Genomic DNA, 19,191 nt, shown 5'->3' on the forward strand with positions numbered 1-19,191 from the left:
ACTTTTCTGGTCAAAACATGAACTGTGATGTAAGCCCGTATAAACTGAGAGCTCTGGTTTCATCTCCAGGACCTGATTTGAGGTACGCAGCCTGAGCTTCAAAAACAAATCTCCTGGGCATTTGCCGGGCGTTTCTCGTGTCCGAAGGCCTCGACCTGAGCGTCGGCTGTTGGCAGCAGCCGCCTGTGACAGAAGCGTCACCGAGAGGTCGCCATCAAACGCGCTTTTCCCCGTGCTTCTGACATCGCGTCCGTACGCCCCCCACGCCGGCCCGGCTCTCCTTGTCCGCCCCCCCAGGAGAGACTGCGCGGATGGTCCACGGCGGGCCCCCCGTGGGGAGAAAAGCATGAAACCGGCTCAGGGCCGCGCGCGGGGGGGTCACACCCACCCACCCACCCAAGGCACACCCGCCGTGGGCGTAGCCCCGCCCATTTTTTTTGAAGTCTCGTGGCCGCCCAGCGCCGGTCGCCACGGTAACGCATTGGGGCGGGGCCACCGGCAGCCAATAGAGAGGCAGTGGACGGCCAATGGGCGGTGGCGGTCGAGAAGTTTAAATGCGCGGCGGTTGGGCACACTCTGGTTCTGTTGCTGCTGCTCCGTCATGGCGCTCAGGCTTACCAGGGTAGGTACGGGACCGGCCGGCATGTACGGGAGAGGGCGGCGGAGGAGAGCGGGGTGTCGCGCCGCGGGTGGGGGGCTCGCTGCTCGTCCTAACCTGGGCGGGGGGGAGCCGGAGCGGCCGTGGGGCCCCGACGCGTCCTCCTTCCCTTCCTCCCCCCGCACAGAAGACTTCGCAGGCAGAGGGGGTGCAGCAGGGCAGCCCTCCTGAGATCTTCCATTCACCTCCCCTTCCCCTCGGTGGGGAGGGTGGTGGTGTGCGTGCACACTTCTCCTGGGGCACCCCCACGGTTCTCCCCGGCTCCCCTTACATCCTCAGGTTTGGAGGGGCGGGGGGAGCAGTCGTGCAATCCTTCCCCCGACTCCTCTCCTCTAGCCCACCGGTTTCGGGCGGGGGGAGTGAGGATGCATGTAGCTCTCCCCCGCTTCCCCTTCCCCAACTCTCCGTTTTCGGGAGTGCAACTATGCAATCCTTCCTCTCCCCCCTCCGCCAAACTCGTGGGGTGCAGGGTGCAGGCCCGGTGCCCGGCCCGCCCCCCTTCCTTCCCTGTCACGGTGCCGCTGACCGCTCTCCCTCTCCCCGCAGCACGCTCGCTCGTCGGCCGGTACCGCGGCGAAGAGCCGCCTGATTGTCACCAAGCGCGCGGTGGCGGCCCCCAAGATGGCCCTGCGCCCCCGCACTGCCCTGGGTGACATCGGCAACCGCGTCGCTGAGCAGAAGACGCGGACTGCCGTGAAGAAGGCAGTGACGGAGGGGGGCTGCAGGCGGGAGCCGGCCGTCAAGCCCGCGTCCTCCACCTCCCTGGAGAAGATGGCTACTAGGAGGACGGTGAGGCCTGCCGCCAAAGAGGAGGTGCTGCCACCAGTCCTGGAACCCAAGTCGGAGCCCCAGCCAGAGCCATCCCAGGTACCGTCCACAGCCTCCCTGGGGCCGTCTGCCCCCTCCCCAGCCCTGGTCTGCATGGCTCCTGTGGCAGGGAGGCTGAGCAGGGGGCACGGGCTCACTCAGTGCCCTGAAATAGGGGTCATGAGCCCCTGCAGAACTCCCACTCTGCAAGGTTGCTGGGTTCAGCTCACCATGGGAGCCATGGCTTTGCCCACACTGATCCTGAATTTCCTTGTAGTCGGAGCCTCAATCTCCAAGCCCCATGGAGACATCTGGATGTGCCCAATCAGAGGACATGCTGTGCCAGGCTTTTTCTGATGTCTTGCTTGATGTGGAAGACAGTAGCGATCCAAACCTCTGCAGCAACTACGTGAAGGACATCTACAAGTATCTGAGAGACCTTGAGGTTGGTAGGAATAGGTCAGAACTGCAGGGGGCATCTGCTAACACTTAGAGTGAACCTGTCATTATAGGCATGGCTTGGAGCTGGTATTCACTCACTTTCACCTATGGATTTTCCTGAGGCACTAATAAGTGATTCCTCAACTTAAAATACAAGATTAAACTCAGCTGATAACATAAACAGATGCTGGTTGTTAGACCAATCAACTAGTGCTACTAGTATCATGCTCTATTTCTAGCCCATTTCTAGAAAACAAAGAAACCTTGTGCCCTGGTGGCCCAGCCTACTGGCTATGCCTGTACTAAACTTCTTGATAAGCCTTAAGAAGCAACACAGGGTCGGCATTGCAAATGCTTCACCTAAGTGACTAGATCTATTAACCCTATTCCTTCCACACAGGAGAATCAACCAGTCAGACCCAAATATCTGGCTGGCCGGGAAATCAATGGGAACATGCGTGCCATACTAGTAGACTGGCTTGTGCAAGTACAGGTAAAATTCAGACTCCAGCAAGAGACCTTGTACATGGCAGTTGCTATCATGGATCGCTTTCTGCAGGTAAGCGTCTCTTGCCCAGTGTCAGGCAATGCTAAAGCATAATGAACACTGATCAGTAACATCATGCATGGTTAGACATGTTACCCTTAACAAAATACAGTTGACCAGCAAAGGGCATCTGATGTCAAATTGTATGTACCATGTAACCCTCTTGGCTATGAACAGTGACTTGATATATATGAAAAGTGCTTACCTCGTCTCCCTGGTTTGATCTCAAAGCCTTCTAATGCCCCTGCAGATGCCAATAGGTAACAGATGATGTACAGTTATTCTGTAGATGCCAGTATGAACATCCTGATGTAGCCAATGTAAGGCTTGTTTTACCTTGAAAAGCTGTGTTCTGAGGCAAGTCATTCAGATAAATCTCTACTGCTTATTACTACAGGACAATCCTGTTTCCAAGAAGATGTTGCAGCTGGTTGGTGTCACATCTATGTTCATTGCCAGCAAATACGAAGAGGTATTTCCCCCGCTCATTGGAGACTTTGTCTATGTAACTGATCACACTTACACAAAGTTCCAAATCTGCCAGATGGAGATGAAGATCCTGCAAGCCCTGGAGTTTGGTCTGGGTCGCCCTCTCCCTCCGCACTTCCTAAGAAGAGCATCAAAGATTGCAGAGGTAATGCTGAGAACGAGTGTTACTTTAAGCAGCATCTGGAAAATGCAATGCTTGACTTGTTAAAATGGTACAAAACTTTTGAGTATTTCAACAGTTTAGCAACTGAGCCTGTTTGAGGTCTGTCTCCTGTTTAGAAACAGGCCTTGTTTGTCTGCTTTAGTCACATGAGCCTAGCCCACCCAAAACCACAGTTAAAATGCCTGCCTGGTACTGCAGGTGACTGCTAGACTGCCATTGAAAGGAGCAGTCCAGGACTGAGCAGCCTAATACAGCTCAGAACTGCTCTGTGATTAAGTCACTTGAATTTCAAGCCTACAGCTCTGAAAATGTTCGCTAAGGAAGTATTTCTTCCTGCTTGACTGAACAAAGGCTTGACAGAATGCTCTTGCCTTGGAGATAGCTAATACTCAACTCTGACTTGCTGCAGGTGGACTTTGAACAGCATAATCTGGCCAAGTACCTGATGGAGTTATCCATTGTGGACTATGATATGGTTCACTTCCCTCCATCCAAGACTGCATCAGCTGCTTCCTGTTTGGCTCTGAAACTCCTCAATGGAAGTGAGTGGGTAAGTCATGCTGTCAGACCATCTCCTAGTTTGGGACGCGGTCGCTTGTGCACCAGCTTAAAAGGCCACTGTAGGCCAAGTGTCTATGCCTTCCACTTCCCTCATGGTATCTCAGCATCTTCTTGTCTCCCTGTGGCCCATTACAAGGGGACAGAAGTAGAGCAGTAACTATTAACCCTCCCCTGTGAGACAAGAGACCACAATTGCCCAAACCCAACAGAAGACAAAGAACCCAGCATACTCAGATTGTTCTAGTAGGTTTGTCTAATGACTTCCCTTCCTTTCAGACACCAACTCTGCAACACTACATGGCTTATACTGAGACTGATCTTCTCCCAGTTATGCAGCACATAGCAAAGAACCTAATTCTTGTGAATGAGGGCATTACCATGCATATGGTAAGAATCTCATGGTGCAGGTGGGGAGTGTATGTGGTTAAGTATCAACACATGGTGCTCTGAAGCTGGCTTAGCTGAGCCAATGCTGTCAGACTTGGATCAGACCCGCTTACTTCAGCGGAAGATTTCTACCTTGCCAAAGTGGCATGAGCCAGCCATGAACTGGTCCTGTGTAGCTAGGATGGGCTTGGCTTGAGTGCCAAGCCTTAGGTGAGCTGGAATAGTGGAAGTTTATGAACATGGTAAACTTAAGCAAACTTCTCTCTCTGCAGGCAATCAAGAAGAAATATGCCAGCAGAAAAAATGCCAGGATAAGTGTCATTCAACAGCTAGATTCATCTCTTATATGGAATCTGGCCCACCCTCTGATTAAAAAGTCGTAACCGCTCCGTGAACTTAAGCAGAATGTTAGCACTGTGTATATAATGTATCTTCGTCGTGTATTTTATGTCTTTTAATAAAGTAGTGTGTTTTACTTGTATTCCTTGTGTGTGTGCAGTTGACTTCCTCGCACAGCTGAGGCCTCCCTCTGGAGGCAGTGAGAGGTGCTCAGCCGGCGCCAGCCGAGGCCGGGTTCCTGGCCCTCCAGGGAGGTTTACGGGCAGGAGTGCTGGCACAGGCTCTGCTAATGTGGCAAAGGCAGCATCTGACAGATCAGTCAGATTGGACTGAGGCTCTATTAATTTAGTACTTATTTACTGTAGTAAATTTTTGTTAATCATCAGCTCTACCTCTAGGAAAATACTGTGTCTTCCCTTAGAAGGGATCATTGTTCTTTGCCTGCCACTCTTGCCATTTTTCTTTTACAAATATTTAACTGTACTCCTGCTTCCCTTCTGTTAATTACCTGAAAAATAGCTGGGTGAAGGGGCTGCCTTCTTCCCTTCTTGCGCCCGCCGCAAGTAAACGGTTTAGGTTTTGTCGTGGGTTTTTTGTTGGGGTTTTTGGTTTTTTTACTGGGAGGTCTTGGGTGGGGAATAAGCTGAGCAACTAGCACGCGCCCGGCCGCTGGCCTCAGACGGCGCGCGCCACGCTGGGCCCCAGGCTGCCGCCCCACAGCCACCTCCTCCCACAGCGCCGCCTGGCGCCCGAGCGCCGATACAGAAGAAGAGTTCCGGGGTTGGGCGGAAGCAGGTGGGCTGCTAGGGAGCCCCGCCTCATCAGGCAGAAGCAATCGCCGGCAGCGCTGCCGAGGAGCGCGCGCGGGACATTTGAAGGCGCGGCTATGGAGTCCCTGCAGCGGGATCTGGCCGCGGCGGCGGCTGAGCCCGAGCCCGAACCCGAGCCGAACATCCTGATGCTGCTCCGGTCAGTGCTGGGCGGGGGGAGGCCGGGGAGGGCGTGAGGGGCAGAGACTGCGGCGGGGCCGCCTCAGCGCCAGCTCTGCGGGGCCGCGGCGCGAGCTCTGACCGTTGTCGCTTTGCTTCTGCGCCAGCCTGAGGGACCAGATGAAGCAGCAGCTCATGGAGTGCAGCACTGCAGTTCGTGCCAGTAAGCTTACCCCCCTTCAACAACCCCTTGTGCTTCTTCTTAACGCGATGTTACGGGAATAAAGAATGTCGTGTGGCCAGTATAACTGTTTTAAAAAATATATTTATTAAAAGTGGTCGTTATGATAATGAAATGTTTTTCTTGGCTGAGCACCTCACTGCCTTTTTCTAGACAGCTCTTGGAGACGTGTTTGAATGCTTACAAAACTGCCAGGCGATTATTGCCCACTGCCCTTTCTCCTCTTGGGTTTTCACTTTAGATTCCTCTGGCACGTGATGACAGTTGTCAGGAATCTGATCACTGGGGCTGAAGTCTTACCAAAAGTCTGCCAAAGTGTTTGGCAGCAATACTGATTTAAGGTGTTTCTTCCTGTTCCCGTTGTGTTTCCGTTACCCATGTCCTCTTCCACTGAACCAGTCAGCTGCGTATATAGAGCAATGCTGTGAGCCAGCTCTGGCATGTCTAAAAAGAGATACATGGAAATATTTAAAAGCCTAATTACTTCTCTGATGCAGCTGATTGATACTGTAGTCTAACAGTGGAAGAGATGATAAGATGTGGAGGTAGGAATAAGAAATACCTTGTTAGTATAGCCATCAAACTACTTATCCTTTACGTTCTGTCGATTGTATTTAAAAGTCTCTGTTGTGCTTTCTAGTGATGTTCTTTCTTTGCAGGTCAAGAAATTTGCCATGGTCACATCCTTGAAGAAAACTTTACCATGAAGTATGTCATTGAATAATTTCAAACTTTTGATGTGTTTTAAAATAAAGAGGAGAAGGGTTGAGAACTGAACTTGGAGGTTTTCTTCTTTACTCCTTCATAAATCTCTGGATTAATGATCAGTACTTTGCAGGAGTCTGGTGAAAATAAAGGAAATGAAGAGAAAACACAGTGAAGAAATATTTTACTCAGTCTCCTAGTATAGTTCTGTGTCTGGTGTGGCTTCTAAATTCGCAGTCCTTCTTGTGATGGCTAGAATTCACTAATACGCATGTTAAAATACTTCTGGCCTTAATGATTTGTGGTTTACAGGAAAAAGTCGTACTTTAAACACATGGAGAGCAAGTTAAAAATGTGATATTGCTTTACAAATTTTTATCATCTTCATGCTGTTTGGATAGGGTTTTGTTGTGATGTTGTTTTTTTCCTTCAGTAATGGACAAGATTTGCAAAGAAATGTGGAGGAAGCAAAAGTCTCTTTCCAGAACAAGACATTAGCCTTGCAAAGGTAGAATTTTCTTCCTGTTTATTTGGAGGTTTATTTTCTGTTTGTTTATGTGTGCACACATACATGCACATATACGTAATTCTGATTAAAATAGGAATTCAAAGTTATATGGTGTGTGTTCCAAACAAGAGAGATTTTAGTACCATTGAACCAGTAGGAATGCAGATGGAGATACTGCAGAGAACAGGAGAAAAAAAAAAAGTACAAGTTGAAATGTGTAAACTCACAGGTTCCTGCAAAATTGTGTGAGTCTGACAGTATGAATCGGTAAACGTATTTCTTGGTAGTATTTTACAAATGCCTGTGAAAAGGTGGAAGTGGATGGGTGTTATAGGTCTCCTCTGTTACCTGACTGTTCATTTGAATTCCCACCTTTGCCCAGTTTCCCTTCTGCAGACTCTGGGATTAATGGTGATCGACTATGTTTGGCAAGAGAGAAAGGAGTTGTCACTCTCACAAATAATCATTGATACAACTTTCTTGTCCTGAGAGTTAAGCCCCCTTATTTAAGAAGTGTGATATTTAAAAGGTATTGAGTATTGTATGTATATAATTCCGATGTGGAAGTGGACATAAATGGAACCTTGGAAATACGTCTTCAATTATTCATCTAAATTTACTTCTCTCAATTTCTTATCAGTTCTCATCAGTTATATGTTTCTTCCCCATACTGTGCAGGATCCAACTTATGGTTGCACTGAGAAACAAAATGAAGGAAAATGACGATGACTCACGGTAAGGTGTTCTTGGGGAAAGGATGGCTAGAAAGGAATGGACTTTACACAGTTTAATGTGACACGTTTCTACATTATGTCATTGTACCTTTTTTAAAAGCAAGCTTCCTTCTTCTAGTTTTGACTGAATTATATACAGTCCACCTTCTGGCTAGAATCAGCATTATCAGACCTCCTAAAGACAGGGTGGATTTACCTTTGGGCTCTGAATTAACTAACCTTTGATTACAGAGATCATAATTTTTGATTCACTAGTGAGAACTGTTTGTAGTTTACAGTTTTTTGTCTTTAATGCATGAGTTACCTGCATTTATAACAGCTGAGCACATATTAGAGGCTTATAACAGAGGTATGCCTCTGCTTTGCTGCCTTTGTTAATTAATTGTGTGGGAGCTTAATGTCTTTGAAAAAGAACTGAAAGTTTCAAACATGTTTAAGCTCAGCTTTTAATTTCCTGGCCAATATTAACAGGCGCACACATATGAAGTCTAATATGAGAAATTTAGTTTCTGTCAGAAATACAGCTGAAAACATTGCATCTCCACGATGTTCCCACCATGTGCCAGAATTCAGGAGCTCCAATTGTTAGCCATTCTTAGATGGCTCGGCTTCCTCGATGCTTTCCAAGCTCTATGATTTGAAATGTTAGACAGACCTAAATGAAATGTTAGGGAAACTGAGAGGGAAATAAGGGGATTATTTAGCCCCTACAACAATACTTCATATAATAACTGTAAAAATGAAAGGGTACAGTTTGTGTTTAAAAAAAAACCAAAACAAAGCCATAACCAAACAAGTATGCTTTATTTTGGTGTTCGGGGAAATGAGTATTCTTTGTTTAATTTAAATAACCTTGATTAAAACATTTATGCTCTTGACTCATATTAAGGGTGTTAAGGTACGCAACCGTGTTTCTTTCCTTAGAATGATCACGGAAACTATGAAACGCATAGTACAGCTCAGCATGGCAGTGATTGAGTATCAGCAGGTAAGTGGTAGTCATAGCTTCTGTTGCATTTGCGTGTGTTTACTAACCTCAGCACCGGCAGGAGCACAATTTGAAAGCAACAGGATGGCACAAGTCAATTGAAGCTAAATATGTGGCCCAAAGGGGGTTAAAATTACTGAAGTGATTACTTAAAGTTAGTATGTAAGAAAGTCTGCTTCTAGAGCTGCCCTTAACTGCTGAATGATCATCTTTCAAAATTTTTTGAAGCCTAGAGTCTAGGAAATACTTTTTTGTTTTGTTTCAGCAAGCACGTGAGAAAGAACAGAAATTGCTTGACATTAAAAGGAAAAGATTCTGTAAGTGTCTTAGTTATACTGACTTTGTTTTATATTTGAATGTACAGTTCATATTTTAAAGTTCTTCCTGTAGCAATATGAATTTACATCTCAAGTAACTGCGAAGCTCTCCAACACAGTTGGAGAGGCTGAAAACATCTGAAAAGAGTGGGAAGTTCTGTAAAAATGAGCTGATGTGTTGTGTACTTGAGCATGAGAATGACACGTTAGAATGAGAGATGCAAGAAGATACTCTAAAGGAATGTGGTGGTGTTTCATTATTTAGTGTAAACTCCCCATAAAATTACACATCATTTAGTAATTTAAATCGTCCTACAACACCTAAAGGATTTTTTATTTTTGTCAGACCACACCTTTATGAAATGCTAGCAGAATAGAGGAGGAGATTTACTTAGAACTTTCATAATAGTATACATGTTGGTATTCAGTAGGCTTGTTAGAGTGAGTCAAATTTAGATGTGAAGTCAATCTTTATAAATTAATAAGGTAAATATGTTTTTTGAATGCTCCTACTGTCACATTACCAGGTTTGCCCACAGTTTTAACAGCAGTTGTTTCATGCATAGGAAGTGGTGCATATGTTGACAGTAGTGAACAAACACAATGAAATATCTGTCTTCATAGGAAAAATGAGCATCCCCAATATCTTTGGAAATAAAGGAAGGCATGCTGTGTCAGCATTCTTTCAATGGGTGAACTGTCCCTAAATGGTTTTATTCAGTCTAGCTTTTAGTCTGGTTTCCTATCAAAAACTAGTAATAATCACTGTTGTTTTCCATATGTCCCTTGTGTGACTTTGGAATTTGGTTTCAGTCAAATTTGAAAAAGGGGAAGAGGTCTTAAACACCTCTGCCTATAAAAGTTGTGACAACCAAAGAAGGGGTTCAAATTGTTGTCCATGTCTGATGGAAATGCAAGACAGCATACAAAGTCCTTTCTGTTTTGCTAGCATCCGGGGAACCAATTAATGTACTTTGATACCAAGTAGCCACAGCACATGGTGCCTCTTGTGTGAAAGGGAGATCTTGAGGTATATCGGAGGGAAGGGGTGAAGTGTGGAGTTAGGGTTATTGCAGTGAAAGTGCTTTAGATGTCTGTGAGGAAAACAGCATATCTTTAGTTCTACTGCTCACCTAACTACTTCTTAACACTTCATTTTCCTAATAATGGAACAGCACTAAAAAAAGCTGGAGAACAGAAACTACTGCAAATTCATACCATGATGAAAAAACAAAAGGAGGAACAAGCATCTATGAAAGTGACCAAAATGATGGAGAAGATACATAATGACTTTGAAAGAGAGAAACAGATGACTACAATAATTCAAAATGTATTCCAGGTAATGTATTGTAGCTTTTAGAAGCAAGTTTGCAGTTTTGCATCACAATCAAGATAACATAGTGTATGGTAAATGTAGCTTCAAACAAAATTGTGTTTTCTGAAAACTTTAAGTAATGATGGTACTGGAGAAACTGCTGTGTGAAAGGAAAACTATTGCTTTAAAGGCTAAAAGCATGAAATTGTCACAAACTTCTTTGGGATAATTATTTACAGAGTTTAGAGACAATCTATCTTTATTCCTTTGTTCCCTTAAAAGTACAAAAATAATGCATTCTCTCAGAGAATGTCTGTCACAGCAGTGGCTGTATTTCCTTACACTGAGAGTCATCCCTAGACCCCCTGCAAATCAGTTCCCCCATCTCACGGTTAAGAAAAACAAGTAGTTTTAATCCCATGATACCAGTGAGCCAGACTGCTGATCCTCAATCTGCCCTTTCTGACCACACGGCACTTCTTTGTTTGTGTCGCCCAACGCAGCCTTGGCCTGCAGCCATGGCCATTCTCCAAATACTTTCAGGGGTGTAGCCTTCAACCTCTCAGTTCCCACGTATCAGATGCTGCCAACTAGTCCATATCCACACAGCTGGCTGGCAGGTGGTCTGGAGTTACACGAAGTGAGGAAGAAAACCTCATGATTTGGGGTAGGGTGGAAGGGCCTCCTGTGCTGAGAGGGGCTTTACCGAAGGTCATGTATGCTGTGCTGCAGGCTGGTACTCCGCCTCTTGCTGTGTGACTTGTCCTGGCCTCCTCCACCTGGCCACGCAGAGCCGTGACCTAAGGACAAAGGTGGGAGGCATGGTGAATTGCAGTTGCAGTGCTCTTGAGTTTAGCAAATGGGTTATGAAATCCCAGTTAAGGGCACACAAAGTTTATTTAAAAAATTTAAACTAGTGAGAAAAGAGAATATATTGGAGGGCTTCAGGTAGAAGACAGGATATAACCATGTTGCGAATTTGGATAATCAGAAGAATTTCAAGGACAGAGAGGACAGGACAAGGGGAAACAGGCACAAACTGGCACACAGGAAGTTCCACCTGAACATGAGGAAAAACTTCTTCACTCTGAGGGTGACCGAGCACTGGAACAGGCTGTCCAGAGAGCTTGTGTATCTGGAGATATTCAAACCCCACCTGGACATGATCCTGTGCAACCTGCTCTAGGTGATCCTGCTCTAGCAGGGGGGTTGGACTAGATGATCTCCAGCGGTCCCTTCCAACCCCTGCCATTCTGTGATTTTGTGAGCCACAGGTTTCTGTATTGCATGCTGTGTCTACTGCTAGTTTGCTTTGATAACAATGTTACATCTCAAATGGGGAACAAGAAATTAAACATTTTATTGGGTTTTAGATTAGATTCCTAGAATTATCTTCTGGTTTTGTATTCCTGAAATCTTCCGAGCCATAAGTAGAGCAAATCTTCTTTGGTTAGATTTAATAATTCGCATTTTCAATCCAGAATGGCAGGGTGAGAATGTTAACTGTGTTATCTTGTGTTTGAGGCAAACTTTATTTCAGGTGAATTTTGTTGTTTTTTTTTTTTTTAAAAATGCACAAAAAAACCCCCAAAACCCCACAACTCTGAATTTCTATGTTTAAAATAGGGACTAGGAAATTAAAATAGGAACAACTAGGAAATTCAAAGCACTGTTGGGGGTTTTTTTGCCTGTGTAATGACAAGAGGATCTAAACTGATACTTCCCTTTCTCCTCTGCCCCTCTTCCTGCTACTTGAAACACTGCTGTGAATTTCGAGGGCTTCCAAATTAAAAATTAAAAACCAGACAGCTTTTGAGAGATTTTACTAGGAATAATCCTTTTAAATGCTTTTTTTAACCAATAATATTTTCTTTCTTATAGAATATCATAATTGCAAGCAGAGTTAACTGGGCAGAAGATCCATCTTTAAGGGAAATTGTTCTACAGCTTGAAAAAAATGTCAATTTTATTTGAACCAAGAGAAATGGTGTTTCATTTTATGCAGTATATATAATCAATGTTTTAAATTTGGTAGATTAATGTGCATCATGAAAACACACTTTAAGAATTTGAAAATCTAACCTTTCTGGAAATAGTTATTCTCTCTAGAGAGTCGGAATGTGGCCACGCAACTCTTTTAGTTAAATCTAATTAAATTTAATTCCTGGCACACAACAAATGTTTTAACACATAGCTGTCCTGTCCCAAGAGCTCATTTCCCTCTGAAAGGCAGCAATAGCACAAGAAATAAGAATAATCTATATATTTCCAGCTTTTATGTAAAGGTGGGCTTAGAACAAGGCTTTGCCCTTTCTTTCCTCTTCCACTGGGCACCCACAGGATGCATGACCCTGCTCTGCCCCTGCGGAAAGCCCAAACTGCAAAACTTAGTTAACTCAGTCTTTGGTTTTTTGTTTCCCTTTTTTAATTAAAGCATGATGTATAATTTTAAATACCAAAAAGATTGTACTCTTAATTGTACTGGTCACTTGTGACTGTGCTATATGCTGATTAGCTAGGCAGAGCATCCAGCTGTAGATGCAACCGGTAGGTGCCATCCCATGTAGCAAAATGACAACCCTAGACAAAATGCAGATAAGGTGGAAGAGGTGACATCATGCTATCGACTGTGCTGCTGAGCAGTATTTTTAAATATATTTTTCCATTGATACATGCATTTTTGCTTTATGTTTGGAGAAAATTAGTCAAACTGTAGCGTGTAACATATTAAAATAGTGTTGCTTTTAATTTAGTAAATGAATAGCAGCTTTTAAAAGGTGGATGGGACTTGTCTTGATCCAATAAAAGTAAACCATTTTTACTTGAAGTGTTTTGTGGGTTGTTTTGTTTTGCTTTATTTGTATTCTGGCTCAGCTCTACCGCCGGGCCACGCCCACAGCGGGCGTCACCACACCCGCTGTGGGCGTGGCCCGGCGCTGCCCCTCAGGCGCGGGCGGAGGGGCGCGGCGGCCGGGGGTCACCATGGGCAGTAAGATGGCGGCCGCCACAAGGGCTGTTCAGGTAACGGCGCTCGGCCTGTGGAGGGAGAGGGGCGCGGCTGGGGCCAGCAGCCCGATTCGGGCGGCGGGTCTCGCCTTGCGTGCGGCCGCCCGGGCCTGAGGCGGCCGGGGCCTGAGGCGCCGCCGAGGAGGCCGGTGTCCTTGGCGCGGGGGAAGAGGTGTGCGGTGGGGCCCGCCCGGTGTCGCCGGTCGGTTGGTGCCGGTGCCCGTTCTCTGGGCCCAAAGGATGCTGCAGGGCAGCCCGCTGCCTTTTGTACGCTGTTCAAGAGGGGAGGGCGTGAGCCAGCATCTCCTTTGTAAGCCATCCCGCTTCAAGGTGAAGGTGAGGTATGGAGGCTTCTTCAAAAGACGCGTTTCAAAAATAAGCTGCGTGGCTTTGGCTACTAAGCTTTATAATTTATAGTTTTTTCTTAATGGAAGTTTTTTAATCCCGTCCAGCCAGCTGAACAAATATGTACAGGCAGAGCAGAGTGAGCGATTCCATGTGCTGAAACTTTATGATCACATTTATGCGACTCTGGTAGCTGTTTCTGCACGCACACACCCTTATTGCTGTGAGAAGAGCAAGAGAGCGCTTTTTCCTGCTTGGGACGTTAGGGGGGAGGAATGCCTTTAAAGGTGAAATTTCTCCGTGGGTGAACATTAACAAGTAGTCAGTTTATCAGAGTGGTGGTGCAGAAAGCAGTGGTATAGAAGTGGTGGTTTAATACGTTGTATGTTCTATTATTTTAAAGGTAATGTGTGTTTAGAAATATATTTTACTCTCCCTGTTTCTTCTACTACCTTGCCTTGTTCTAGGTAGTCAAGCCGCATACTCCATTAATTAAGTTCCCGGACAGAAAGAGTAGTCCAAGACCTAAAAGTAAGTTATTTAATCTCTAGAGACAACTTGCGCCACCTTTCTTTGCATTGTTTTATATAAGAACCAGTACACGATTTTTCTGCTTCAACTACATGACTCAACTGATTTTGAGCAGAGTTTCTGAAGCATGGTTGTTCCAGTTTGAAGGCAACTCTTTGACTGTTCCTTTACAGATGCTATACAACTATGGGAATAGACGTAATACGTGCATGTCTTCATTTCTGGGTCAAGGCAGATTCCTGAGGATTTCCAGTGTCATTTTTCTACTTGTATATAAAGTCCCATTTTTCCAAAATACTAATAGTTGCCTGAAATGATTATGTCCAAGTCAGTTTGAAGCAGTCTTAGGTATTCGGTGATATTTGCAGAAATGATATTGATGTTGCTTTTTCCTCATCTTTTTTCTTAGTTGGAGTGTGTGATGTCTGTGGTATTTAAAACCCTGATTATAGCTGGGAGAGCCATCCCACTGTACATTTTAAGAAGTGTTTCCTTGTGCTACTAATTAATGCTGAGAAAAAATTAATTTCATTGCGATCTTTGACATTAATTTTTATACCTATAGCTCTGTTGATATTTATAGGACTCACAAGACTGTTACATTTAGACATCAAAGTTATATGAGTGATATGTTGGTTTAATATTCTTTTTGAGTCAAGAAAGTGTTTGAAACTAAGGTAGGAGACATCTTAAGAAGCTCTGTTATGTTATTCTCACTTGTTTAGAAATTATTCTGTACCATGTTATTTGCCAAAGCATTATCATGTTTGTGATTTAGAATTCTGTATGTTAAGTACAGTTCAACCAAATCCAGCACCTCTCATGCCAGCGAACTGCTTTCTCAAAGGCTTGAAAATGTGTTACTTACCTCTTGTTAGCTCTGCATCCCAAGATTTTTGTGACTGTATCTTTTAAGTATGTTAGACTTTTCTACCTTAATCAGGATCTGTCAGCTCATTAGTAAATTGCAATCTACCTCACCTTGCTTGAATGCTGTAGCAATAACTGTGTTTCGCTGTACCAGACTGTTGTTTCTACGTAGCCAGAGCTCTGCAGATCAAGACTATGCTTTTAGGGACATGGGTGCTTGAAAGGCCAGCCAAATTCTTTTACTGTATTACTACAGCAACATGATGGCCTCAAAGAGGGAAGGGAAAAATGTGGTAGAGACTGTATCTGAGCTAAAGCAACAGCAGTATTAAGTCTGGTACTTTTGAGTCCTGACTTCTGATGTTTTTTATTGGCTAATGCATCTAGTCCAGGTACACTTCAGACTTTGAAACATGCAATAGAGGAAAATCCTTGACAAATCTCTAGACATTTTTGTGATGTATGAAACAAACTCAGAAAAACCATTTCTTGTTTTTTCATATATAAGGTGTGTTATTTCTTGAAACAAAAATACTTTGTAGTAATTACCTGCCAAAACTATTCCAGCTGCGTGTTGTTAGAAAGTTGACAAACAGCTATTTCTTCTGTTTTCATCTTCTGATCCTTTTGTCTCCTGCTCTTAAATTTTAAAATTTCAGCTTAATGGCATGCCCTCTCTTCAGAATATGTTCCTTCTGATGGTCTCTCTTCTTCCTCACTCTGTTTGGGACCTTCCATTGTTCCTGAACCACCTGATCAACTTGGGACTTTCAGATACAGTCTTCTGACTGAGAGCTGCTGAATGTGCCTCTCAATGGTGGCTTTTTTTTTTAACCAATGATGGTTTGATCACATTGCTGCAGGTGTTTGATCTCCCAATCCTGCTATTGACTCAGACTCACTGTGGCTAAAACTGGCTCCTCTCCTTTGTCCTCATTGATCTTGTTGCAGGCAGGAGGGAGAGAGGCAGGCAATGCTGTGGTATTTTAACTCCTTGCATTCTTTGACTCATCCAGTCTTGGTGCTGCTTATTTAATGTATTCCCTCTGTCCCAGCTGTTCAGATGTTGCATTTGTCTTGCTCATTTTTCAGGAGCATTGAGAGGGGCTTCCTGTGGAAGCATTCTGCTTTATCAGGTGTTTTAACCTTATATATAGAGATCTGCATGCTTACGAAGTAAACAAATTGCTGTGAGACTGTGTCCTGCCTGGTGAGGTAATTGTGTACTTCCATTGTAAAATCAGCCATGGTGGGACAGGCTAAGATTCAGCATGCTGACACTGACAACAGTGCCCTTTTGTTATCTGCTTCCCTATCCTCAAACTCAAGGCGCCTTCTCTAATGTGGATGCCTTAAGTCTAGCTCCTGGCCCTCACCTGCACTCCTTAGTCTCTGCATTTTGCTAACATTTGTTACTGGTCCCCGATAGTTGGTGGTCATTCTGCACATCATTAACAAAATTTGATACGATGCCACCTTGTAATATTAAAAATGGGTACAATGCTGCATTACACGTTATGGTATGTCAATAGTTGTGAGCTTTATCTTTCTGTAAGCCTCTACCTCTTTTTCACTTGTCTGTCTTTACAGTCACAGTAAACAAAAAGCATCATCTCAGTGGATCTTAGTTAATTATGTTACTTATCTTTCTACATCATTGCCTCCACACACACAATTTGGATATTTCATGCTTTTTCTGTAAGTACAGCTTCCCAGTGAAAAAGTCTTTGTTAGGATGTACGCTGATTTATCTTCTGTTTCCATATCAGTGTTTCTGCCACTCAAACATGCTTTCTTTTGCTGTCTGAATTTTTTCACTGTTTTTAACAACAATAAAAACAGGTTGTGAGAAGTAGAGTGTCTTAATTCTTTTAAGTATTTGTTATAATGAAGAAAATTATCAATAACTAGTAACTTCTATTGGGTGCTCATTAATTAATTTTAAAGTCTTGCTATATCTCTGTAAATGGTTTTGCAATCTGGGTTTCAGTACAGGAATCTCTACAAGCAAATGTGCCATCTCTCCATGCTTCAAAAGCACAGGGGTCTGCAGGAGGCAGATCACTGGCATTTCAAAATATTTCTGCTGTTAGTAGAGTACAAGGTACACCAGACACTTCCGAACTAGCAAGAACCTTACCTCAGAAATACAGAAGGAAACTTATGTCAGATGAAGAGATTGAATATATTCAAGTAAGTTTCATGTGTTGGTGTGTATTGTCTGTATCTACCTAGCGTGTAGCTTATTTCTGCACCTTCTTCAAAGTTTCAAATCTGGTATTACGTTGTAATTCTCGGTAAGGATGCGATCCCAGCTTTCATAGCTTTGATGCCCAGTATGCAAACTACAAATTCTTAATACACAGGGTACCCAGCTCTCACTAATTAGTAGCTTGTGGTGTCCCTGAGTGGAGACATACGGACTTAAAAAAGACATGCAGTTAGCTGTCGATAGGTGTAGCCAATGTTAATCCCCATCCCTAGCTGTTTTGTAACAGCTGTTTAATGTGTAATGTGAATGGGCTGGACAGGAGCACAGGAGTCTGCTTTCAGACCAGCAAAGGCTTTTACCAGGTGACTGAAGTCCAAAATATTTCTCAAACTCATTTTTATAAGTTATTTATTAGTAAGTTAACTCTTGTATTTCTAGTAGTAGAAATATTTTATTAAACTTGATACAAATATCTTCTGCAATATTTGCAAATATGGCATTGTACACGAAAGGCAAGAAGAATCTGCTTTTGTTCCGTAACAATTCTCAGTTGTCATCACTGATGCTTAAAAAGGGAGAATGCACAAATTTTTAAGAACTTGTGCACACAATATGTGTGAGTTCAAAATGAAAAGACGCTTGCACAGCTTTGTTAAATAAGGACACCTACAGTGTAATCATGTTAGTAGAAGAAATCCATTTTCCTGCATATATATGGTAAGGGTATTATAATTAGAAATAAAATGAGTTATTTCCCATAGTAACACACTTCTTGACCTCTAGCATAAATTTTCTAATGGTGAATTGTAAAATAATTTTGTTGGCAAATAATGAATAACTTTCTGGATTCTCATATAGATTGTAATGCCTCACCTTGATTTTGTTTTTACTTTGGAATTTGGGCAGCGAAAATTATTCTAAAACTGGTGTTCACTGCTGCTGTGTTTGTGTCAGACCTTTCTAAAGTGAGTTGAGAGTCAGATTTCAGAGTGGGAGAAATGGAAGCAGCTGTAACTGTAGGTTGCAAGTGTTGTTCTTTTTGTATTCTCTCCTGGAAAAAATGGAGCTTTTACTGGTAGATGCTGATATTTGACACTCTGTGCATGTTCTTATATAGATTAAAAATCAATGTATAAATCAGAAATTAAATCTAGAACTTTGTTAGTCTGTAACAGTTTAAAAGATTTGATCTTCTTTTCCTGTTCTTTTAGTGGAATGTGTTTAACTGTCTGCTTTTCTTTTACAGCGTGGAGGTCCAGAATAAGTATGGACGATAGTTTGTTGGCCACCATTGAAGAATGAAGCGTTGTATTCACAATAAAGGGATTTCCTTAATATTATAAATAATTGTATACTAATAGCTTTACTAAAAACCCATATGAAGGGTGAGAAGTTTGACACAACACACCGTATATTAATTTGTGATTGAGAAGGATTTTCTGTTGATGGCTAACTAGCAATTGAATATACATGATGTCCACAGCATTAAAATATTTTTCTGATTAGCCATTTGCAAACTTGACAATATAACTGAGTTATTTTCTTTTTCTACTTGAAAAGATTCATTTGTCTCCTCAGGGATGATTTTATGGGCAGGAAAGGAACGCTCAAGTATTCTCAGAGATGGTTGAGACACTGTGGTTGTTCTCAACAGTTACACAGCTTTGGTCAGGCAGTTGCATAGCAGCCGTTTTCCCTAAATATCAGATCTGAGGTTGGGAGAAAACTCAAAACAGGTTCTTCTGGCGTAATTTAAACCAATAACTGTTTGAGCAGACAGCCCTTTGGGTCCAATTACAGTTAGAAGTCTGCAATATAATAGTAAGACCGCAGCTCATTCTGGATGTCATCTCAGTATGTGGAAGAGAAGGTTATCAGGGTGGTCAGCATGGATTCACCAAGGGGAAAGCATGCCTGACCAATCTGACAGCCTTCTGTTATGGCATGGCTGGCTGTTGGACGAGGGTAGAGCAGTGGATGTTGTCTACCTTGACTTCCACAGGGCTTTTGACACCATCTCCCGTAACATCCTCATAAGCAAGCTTAGGAAGTGTGGGTTGGATGAGTGGACAGTGATGTGGGTTTGAGAATGGCAGGT

At 43.5% G+C, this 19,191-nt stretch overlaps 3 protein-coding genes across 6 annotated transcripts; all 3 read left to right on the forward strand.

The window, feature by feature from the left end:
• Positions 1-530: 530 nt before the first annotated feature.
• Positions 531-4,513, forward strand: CCNB1 (cyclin B1). Of its 2 annotated transcripts, XM_054809255.1 has the most exons (9): positions 531-622; positions 1,205-1,525; positions 1,743-1,910; positions 2,307-2,465; positions 2,851-2,925; positions 2,998-3,087; positions 3,515-3,655; positions 3,943-4,053; positions 4,326-4,513. In XM_054809255.1, the coding sequence occupies exons 1-9, from the start codon at positions 602-604 to the stop codon at positions 4,434-4,436; spliced, it is 1,197 nt and encodes a 398-aa protein (XP_054665230.1). In that variant the 5' UTR covers positions 531-601; the 3' UTR covers positions 4,437-4,513. The 2 variants fall into 2 exon arrangements, with proteins under 2 accessions (XP_054665230.1, XP_054665229.1); XM_054809254.1 differs by having other exon boundaries at positions 2,851-3,087.
• A 318-nt stretch (positions 4,514-4,831) lies between these two features.
• CENPH (centromere protein H) lies at positions 4,832-12,956 on the forward strand. 3 transcript variants are annotated; one of them, XM_054809257.1, is made up of 10 exons: positions 4,832-4,955; positions 5,129-5,361; positions 5,489-5,544; positions 6,222-6,270; positions 6,701-6,775; positions 7,454-7,510; positions 8,434-8,497; positions 8,763-8,814; positions 9,990-10,153; positions 12,011-12,956. In XM_054809257.1, exons 2-10 carry the CDS (start codon positions 5,279-5,281, stop codon positions 12,101-12,103), a joined length of 693 nt encoding a protein of 230 aa, XP_054665232.1. In that variant the 5' UTR covers positions 4,832-4,955; positions 5,129-5,278; the 3' UTR covers positions 12,104-12,956. The 3 variants fall into 3 exon arrangements, with proteins under 3 accessions (XP_054665232.1, XP_054665233.1, XP_054665231.1); XM_054809258.1 differs by having other exon boundaries at positions 4,897-4,955; positions 5,113-5,361; XM_054809256.1 differs by having other exon boundaries at positions 4,900-5,361.
• Positions 12,957-13,060: 104 nt separating this feature from the next.
• Positions 13,061-18,437, forward strand: MRPS36 (mitochondrial ribosomal protein S36). The gene is made up of 4 exons (XM_054809260.1): positions 13,061-13,150; positions 13,948-14,011; positions 16,872-17,074; positions 18,340-18,437. Exons 1-4 carry the CDS (start codon positions 13,112-13,114, stop codon positions 18,355-18,357), a joined length of 324 nt encoding a protein of 107 aa, XP_054665235.1. The 5' UTR covers positions 13,061-13,111; the 3' UTR covers positions 18,358-18,437.
• The last annotated feature ends 754 nt before the right edge of the window (positions 18,438-19,191 follow it).

This window comes from Grus americana, chromosome Z (genome assembly GCF_028858705.1).
Source record: "Grus americana isolate bGruAme1 chromosome Z, bGruAme1.mat, whole genome shotgun sequence".
Classification (NCBI taxonomy): Eukaryota; Metazoa; Chordata; class Aves; order Gruiformes; family Gruidae; genus Grus; species Grus americana.